Below are 8,540 nucleotides of genomic sequence, written 5' to 3' on the forward strand. Positions count from 1 at the left end.
TCACTTCTGAGCGGCGCATGCGCAAACGCTGACCTCATACGTCATCCGCCCGGAACTGCTTCTGTGTACAATTGTTGGCGCAAGCTAGATTAAAGTGATTATTACGTTTTGAACATGGATATTTTTCTTATAAAAACGCATCGATTCGCTACAGAAGGCCTTTGTTCACCCCCGGAGCCGTGTGAGACACTTTTTTTAATGGATGGGCGCTTTTTATTTAACTTCTTTTGGACTGATGCATGCAACACCCGCTGAGTGGCATTAAACAGCTTGAAAGATCAAAGACCATTTTTAATATAACTCCGACTGGATTCGTCTGAAAGAAGAAAGTCATATACACCTAGGATGAATTGAGGGCGAGTAATTTATGGGCTAATTTTCATTTTTGGGTGAACTAACCCTTTAAGCTTTTGAACAGTAGTGTACATTTCAATGTGTTCATATTTTAATATTTTTTTAAATATAAAAGAGTCATTTTCAATTAAAAATATCGGCCAATTAATTTAAAACCAGCTTTTCCCCATCTTGTTGTATCGCCAGATTCCATTATCAGTCAGCCTGATTGTAGTGGTGTTGTTTTTGGTTTTATTTTTGGAGAAATGGATTTTCTTCCTGCCCATGGTGGGTTATGTTCTTGCTTGATATCCTCTGGCCAGCTTATTATTCTTGTCGTACAGCACATTACCCAAGAGAGCGCTGCTCTTAACCACTTCAAATGAGCTAGGCCCACTTAATTTCCTTCACGCCTACTGGGGGCTGTTTATCAGTAGGATTTGTTGATCGTTGCATTGCTTGCAGTCCAACCTCGAAAGTGCTACTATGAGTCAAACAAAAGACAAAATGTGTGCTTATGTGAACCAAACGGGCAACAAATATTAAGCTGATTATTGATATCGTCATTGTGACTTACTCCCTTAATCTTTCACTCACATACTCGCTCGCTCCCTCTCTCCCTTGCTTGCTTTCTGTTTTGCCTCATGAAACTAATAGAGGTTTTAATTGCTCATGGGCCTCATTGTGTGTCGTCTTAATTATACCCAGTAGGGAGCCTCATCGCTGTTCAGCTCTGAAAGTACAGAAGTTACAAAGGCCCATCCTGACCGAACTTCTCTGGAACAATAAGCTAAACGGAGCACACAACAAATGAGAGGGCTGCATGCACACCTTTGCCAACTGTCCTCTCATGAGAGCGGCTTTATTGGGGGCCTGTCGCTTAAACCCGACAACCCTGCTCCTCCTTCCCTGACGGACTCCCTCCCTCCCGTAGCCCCTTCATCCGCACAGTGAATTCTTCTCGTGAGCTTGAATTTTCCTCAGCTGTGGCCACTCTTGCCATATTAACCTGTTTTGACCGTATAGACAAGAATTAGAATGGAAGTCAGGAAGTGGAGCAGGTGGGTTTAGCGGGTCTCGGGTTTTCATTTGTGAGCGTGTAGCGTGGCTGTTTAATCATGTAAAGGTGAAACACAGGTAAGAAGAGTGATTAAAGGTGTTTATGGGAGAGCGTTAATAATTTATATGCCCTCCTGTTGTTTTATTGGCTGCTGTTGGGTGTACTGAAGTGGTTAACACTGTTCACTGGAGCCCTATCATTTTGGCAGACAACCTCTCAGCCACCAGTGAAATGGCAAGGTAGATGGTAATGTTGTACAAAGTGGAAGCTGTTAATGCTTTTTTGCAAACAGTCTATACAGAAGCATTTTCCTGCATCGCTATTGCGACGCCGCTGATTCTACAGTGTCACAGAAAAAGCAATTACGGTTTTGTGAGGTTGCAGTCTGAATTAAATCTGATGGAATCTGCAGACTTTTGCAATTTTAGCCGTAAAATCAGAAAATAGATTTAAACATGGTGAAATGTGTTCAATCTCTTTTTGGTAGCTCAAAACATTTTTGAAGTAGCTGAAATATTTCATAAACTTTTATAGAGTTTTATGAATGACTGGTCTTATAATTCTATGGACATTTGCTACAGGTTCCTTGTTGGACTGACAATAATAAAGATTGGAATCTCTGAAATGAGACAAAATCAACACAAAGATTTTATTTAATATTACTTCCCATTGCATCATCTTTGCAGTGTAGTTCAATTCATGAAAAATTGGTGAAAAAGACCCTAAAACATATTGTGAATCAAGCAAATTTCTCTCAAGAGTACAGTACTATTCAAGTTACTTTTTTAAAAGAAATTAATACTTTTTATTCAGCAAGGATGCATTAAAATGATCAAAAGTGACATTTAAATATTTAGTGACAGTAAAGGCATTTTACAATGTTACAAAAGACTTCAAGTTTAAATTAATAGTGTAATAAGAAATGTATCATAACTCCAAATCAGCATATTAAAATGATTTCTGAAGGAGTGATGGCTGCTAAAAATTCTGCTTTAAATTACTGTTTTTAAATATATTAAATAGCAAACAGTATTTTACTTAAAGAAATGATCACGTTACAGTAAATCTTTTATTATTATTATTATTTTTTTTTAGAAAACACAGTATTGTTTACAAAAACCTTGAATGTTATACCGGAAATTAGTGTATCAAGATTGGGTTTGTCCTTTGAACAAGTTTACAGTATGTGAGAACTCTGCTCTGTGTATGCGGTACTTGTACACCTGTGTATTTCTGAGTGGGTCAGGGTATTATTTGCTTGTGTGGAGGTTCTTTGGTTCCTTGCTGTGGGCAGTGGATGCTCCACCAACCCACACGCTGTGTATTTTTACTTCAGATATGTAATCCAGTTTGCCTCTCCACCTAAGCCAAGGGGGTCGGCTACAACAATAAAGTCAGCCCGCTTGCTGTTAGTCACTGAATAACCGCTCAATGCCTAGAAGTGGATTATGTTTGGATGGAATGTGCACTACTCTATTCTGGCTTTTAAAAAATGTTGATGACTGATATTGTCCACACTATCATACAAAGTTTGTTTTTTGTATGCCATTGGTGAAGCACAACTGTGGGTGTTTGGCCTGCTTTATGCTTAAACAATATAATGCAGAGATTTAAAATAATAGAGCAATTGCAAAAAAAGTTTTGTAGGTTTTACTACTATGATAAGTTGGTTACCACTTGGCTATACCTTGTTTTTTTTTGGAACCGAACCATGGTAATGCCATCCTGTTCACAGATGAGATGTGAAAATGTGTGACAAAAATGGGCTCTGTCAATTATGGAAAACACACATCCCATTAACACTTGCAGCAGTTTAACACTTCCATTTGCTTACACTAACAACTCTTTACTCACCGCTTGTGAATAACATGCATTAAAAAAGTTATTTCAATGTTTGTTAGATTGGAGAGATTTAAAATATGCAGTTACAAAAAAAAGTATCATGATGTTTGTTATAGGGTGTTTCATGGTAATACCATTATATTCTTTTGAAATAACTGGTATTATCAGGTAAATACCATGATATATAATTATGATCATCATTAATTACCATAGCGTGCATAAAGGACCTGTGTAATAGTTTTTATCGGTCACAAGGGTGATTAATTTATGGCTCGATTATTGTGAAAATCAGGCCAGCAAACTTCTGGTTACCAGTCTCAGTCTTCACCAAGTCTGTGTTATTTATCCCTGCAGGCGAAGAAAGAGAAACAATATTACTGAATTAGATATCAACCAGTTATTTATCTCAGTCCGTACTTCAGCAAGCTGCTGGTACTGCGGGAGAGAAGTTTATGTTGTAATGAATTTGCAAGCTCATTTTTCTAACACACGTACATGTTTCCCCTCAGTGTTTTTACAGATGAGTCCCACGCACAGACAGCAGTACTTTCTTTGCCCCCCCTATCTCTCTCTATCTCTCTCTCTCTCTCTCTCTCTCACCAACTTCTGGGCCTTGCTGTTCTTTGTCTTCCTCCTCCAGTATCACTTTAGATTGAGGTAGTGGTTCTCTTCGGTCCAACCTCATTACTGCTATGCCTGGCTAGTTGCATACGAGTTCCAAGCATACCAGACAGAGCAGGAAGCTTTAGATGTCCATGCCAGAGGCTTAATGAAAAGAAAAAATGGGGGGGAGATGAAGCAAGTGAGGTAGAGAAGAAAGGTTTGAGATGGAATTGAATTCAAAATGTTTTTCTGTAGCATATGAGGGGTCCGTCCAAGTTTACTAGCACTGTGTGTAGTAGTCAACAGCATAATACCCATCCATGCTGTTTTGATAATTTCCTCCTATTCCCATTTGGCAAAGTATTTGATGTCCCAACTGCTACACTTCACACTTTGACTCTTAGTTTCATCATTTCCATAGCAGCCACATTGTCTTTGGAATGAATTTCGTTCATGCATAAACAAGAGGGCCTTTAGGGAAGTTTGAGGATGGTTTAGCAATTATCTTGAGCATGTGATGAGCAATTTGTCTCATTGTTTGAAATCTTCTCTCTTGTTTCCCCTCCATTATCTCCACCCCCTCATTCACAGCGTGGCAGTGGCTCGCTCACGAGATGTACCTGCCTTTGGACCGCCTATTCCCGAGGATGCTACATTCCCGAAGTCCACCGTCTTTCGAGATTTCCTGTTAGCCAAGGTCATCAATGCTGAAAATGCAGCCCACAAGTCGGACAAGTTCCGCGCCATGGCCACTCGGACGCGACAGGAGTACTTGAGGGACCTGGCCGAACGGCATGTTACAAGCACGCCTATCGATCCTTCGGGCAAATTTCCTTTTATTTCTCTGGCCCACAAGCGTAAGGAAAAGACCCGGCCATATTTTAACGCAGAGCTGCGTAGCCCAGGGGCCATCACCTGGCCTGTTTACGCCGAGGACCACGGAGCCGGAGGAGAACTGGAGGCCCTGCTGGCCATTTCAAATGACTTTCTAGTGCTGGTGGACCCAGAAGCCAAGGCTGTTGTCTTCAACTGCGCTGTCCGAGATGTCATTGGTTGGACGCTGGGAAGCCCTGCTTCCATGAAGATCTACTATGAACGTGGAGAGAGCATCTCCCTGCGCTCCATCAATAACAACACAGAAGACTTCCGCGAGGTTATCAAACGTTTAGAGGTAAGTTTGGAGTTGCATGACAGTATCATGACAGATGGCTTTTTTTTTTTAATTTAAAGGAATTTTTTCCCTGAAAGTTTTCAGTCACATGTACAGAACATGGACCTGAGATCTCGTTTTTTTGGTTCTTAATCTTTTTCGGTTTATACCCACGTGGATTTATAACTATCAAGCTTTCACACAAGCTTAAAGCAGTTTTCTATGGCTGTGCTGTGTATGATTCATTGTGTGAATTAATGGTGTTTAAGAGAGCCTTTGCATAACTGTGCAGTGGCTTGAATGTACTTCTGATTTGGCCCCCTGCCCATTATGTCACTCTTGAAGTGCAGGAGCTGTTGCCATGGTAACTAGTACTCTGCGAACTGAATGCTCATAATCTCAATCACAGTCATGAAACATGTTAGCAGAGCTTTCTTTATACATTGAGGGTAAAAAAGCCTTGATCCTGATTTGCAGTAGGGTATAATAGCTTATGATATACATTTTCAATCCACTGTGCATTTTTGACAAGATCTTGCATCCTTAATAGAGGAAATCTGTTTCTAAATTGCATAAAATTGCTTTAGAAACCAGAAACATTTTCAGACATGTCATATCAATCTTTTGTCACTCATTTCTCTCAGCACCTCACTAAAGGCTGTGAGACATCTGAGATGACCTTGCGGAGGAATGGCCTGGGCCAGCTTGGTTTTCACGTTAATTACGAAGGCATCGTGGCAGAGGTGGAGCCGTATGGCTATGCCTGGCAAGCGGGGCTAAGGCAAGGCAGCCGGTTGGTAGAAATTTGCAAGGTGGCTGTGGCAACACTTTCACACGAGCAAATGATAGACCTGCTCCGCACCTCAGTAACTGTGAAAGTTGTCATCATACCACCCCATGAGGATGCCACTCCTCGCAGGTAGGTCTAAGTATCAGTTAAAGTTTTGATTCATTATTTCTTGAGTGAATCCTGGTAAATAAGTAGGCAGTAATTATTTTTGTCAGGTAGAAAAGTAAACCACTCATTCCAAGTTTTGCAATAAGACAATAATGAAAAACATTGCACCTTTGTGCCCACACATGCAAACCAAAATAGAAGAGATCTGCCTTTCCAGTCTAGGCTTGCCTGCAGGCACCGTGCCAACTTGAAGGTTATAATGATCAGGGTCTAAACTACAAATAATAACCAGATTTTTATTTGCATTAACTGTGTTCTTTTTTACAGTTTGGTGGTTCATTATTATTATTTTTCGAATCCCTCCCTTTTCCATTTTTGACAGTTTGTGTTTTTGTCCAAATTAAAACTGACACTCTTCTATATGTGGGTTTAAAACTGCCTTGAGCCACAAAAGAGGTACAGTATGAGCCTGCATAGGTGATGCTTGACGCCCAATTTATTGCTTCTTGACGTAAAAGTACAGGCACGTATTTGTGGCCTGTGTGGGTTTATTCTGAGTTAGTTACAGGATTCAGTACTCAGTTGCTCTAAAATTACAGTTTAATTTGTCATTATTAAAGTTTGAAAAAGTTTAAAGACCTGTAAGGTTTATAGTCCTTACAGGGAGAATGCTATTTATTTTAGTTAGCATTTTAAAATATATTAAAATAGAAAACAATTCTTTGAAAATTGTGCTAATATATCGCAATATTATAGTTTTGACTGTATTTTTGACCAAATACATGTCACCTTGGTGAGCATAAAAGACTTCTTTTAAAACATAAAAAAACAATCCTGATGCACATGTACATAATATGTACTTATTATAGTGATTACAATAACTGGGTAAAAACAACTAGGCACTAACCCTGAACCTACCCATAAACCTAACCTTAACCCATGTAGTTACCTTATTTTACCCATTATTTAAATACGTTGTAAGTACACATACTGTAAAATAAAGTGCAACCAAAAAATCTTACCGACCGCAAACTTTTGATCGGAAGTGTACATAGCTAATTTCACCTTTAAGAGTAAATCAAATGCACTTCATTGTCACTAACTGCCTAATTCATCGTCTTGCAGGGGCTGTTCAGAACTGCACCGCATGCCAGTCGTTGAATATAAGGGCAGCACTGAGAGCGGCTCATTTGAGTACAAGTTTCCTTTCCGGAGCAATAACAACAAATGGCAGCGCACCTCATCCAGCCCACAGCAGTCCCTCACCGCTTCACCTCAGAGTCAAAGTGGAACCCCGAACCGTGCCGTCAGCCTGGGGGCCAGCATGGGCAAGACCCTCTCTGCCGAGCGGCCCGAAAGAGCTGCCGCCATCCCCCGTAGCGTGTCCAGTGACGGCCGACCTCTGGACTCTAAAAGGTGTGTACGATGACTGCCTTTATGTAGTGGAGCTTTTGTTAAGTTGCTCTTCCCCGTCATTTTTTTTTTTTTTTTTTTTTCTCTATCTCTCTCAGGATGTCTCCAGGTTCTGAGAACTATGCCCTGACTTCCTCTCTCATGTTGGGCCGCTCTCCGCACAACCGCAGTTCTCCCAGTAACCTCTCCTGCTCCAGTGACACGGGCTCAGGAAGCTCCGCTCACTGGAGGCAGAAGTCCATGCCAGAGGGGTGAGGCTCTACAAAACACCACCTCTTACTGTCTACCTCCTCTTTTTCTTTGGTTTCTTTTAAGCTCTTAACTGTCCATCCCTTAAACCCAGTCATCTCACCGCTTTATCTGTTCAAGCTTTCACACAGCATTTTTTATGACAAGATGGCTGTGGCATCGACCGCAAAATGATGCATGCGATTGACAGCATATGCATGTTTATGTTTCCGTTATAGATTTGCGCACAACAGGCACTCTCCTCTCCCAGCGGAGCGGCAAATGGGGGCAGAGGATGGAAGCAGCGGCAAGTCGACCCCCAGCTGGCCCAGAGTGGAGGACAGCTCTGACAGACCACCATCAGGTCAGACCACACTCCATCAGTGATGAATTATTAAAAGGAAGGGGCATAAATGTAAGGTGTCTGGAAGTAAGAGGGGAAAAGATCAATGAAGAAGCACTGCTGGAAAAAATGAATGAGCTAAACAAAACTGTTAACTGAATGAAAGGTTGAAAAAGGAGAATGGATAGAGAAGAATGGCAGTGAATATTCAAAAACTGAAGTGTTTGAAACACATGATGACAAAAATAATACTGCTATTACTGGGTTCTGAGGCCTTTTCAGGGTGGCCGCGGATCCTTAAAAAAATCTTAAAATGTCTTAAATAAAGTTTTCCTAAAATAAGGCCTTAAAAAGTCTTAATGTCTTAAATTCAGATTCAGTAGGTCTTAAATATTTTTGGTCACATTACCACAAACATTTCTCCAGTCTGACGGACCCAGTGAGTGTCCATCAAGAGTACTTTTTCTCCGCTGTAGTTACCGCGTCATCAGAGAGAATTGCGGTTACAGAATACAGTCGAACACCAGCTCATAATCACGCATCGAAACACGCGAATGATTCTTCTGATTTTATTACATTTAGCTTAAACAGCGATTAATAATGGATAGTGTATTTCTATGTCGCGCTGTTGAGGCTCGTGCTGCCTGTCTCTGTGAGAGACTTTCATGGA

General features: G+C 40.8%; 1 protein-coding gene across 3 annotated transcripts in view; it reads left to right on the forward strand.

The window, feature by feature from the left end:
- Positions 1-8,540, forward strand: part of LOC107756605 (signal-induced proliferation-associated 1-like protein 1) — a 103,176-nt gene that overhangs the window by 69,350 nt on the left and 25,286 nt on the right. For 2 of the 3 annotated variants that reach the window (XM_016573790.1, XM_016573788.1), the window contains 5 exons: positions 4,430-5,009; positions 5,633-5,907; positions 7,012-7,302; positions 7,398-7,550; positions 7,767-7,891. In XM_016573790.1, the coding sequence (XP_016429276.1) occupies positions 4,430-5,009; positions 5,633-5,907; positions 7,012-7,302; positions 7,398-7,550; positions 7,767-7,891 (1,424 nt within the window). The remainder of the gene's footprint in view (positions 1-4,429; positions 5,010-5,632; positions 5,908-7,011; positions 7,303-7,397; positions 7,551-7,766; positions 7,892-8,540) is intronic. The other variant, XM_016573789.1, reaches the window with a different exon arrangement.

Source organism: Sinocyclocheilus rhinocerous, unplaced genomic scaffold (genome assembly GCF_001515625.1).
Source record: "Sinocyclocheilus rhinocerous isolate Xijiao unplaced genomic scaffold, SAMN03320098_v1.1 scaffold683, whole genome shotgun sequence".
Lineage (NCBI taxonomy): Eukaryota > Metazoa > Chordata > Actinopteri > Cypriniformes > Cyprinidae > Sinocyclocheilus > Sinocyclocheilus rhinocerous.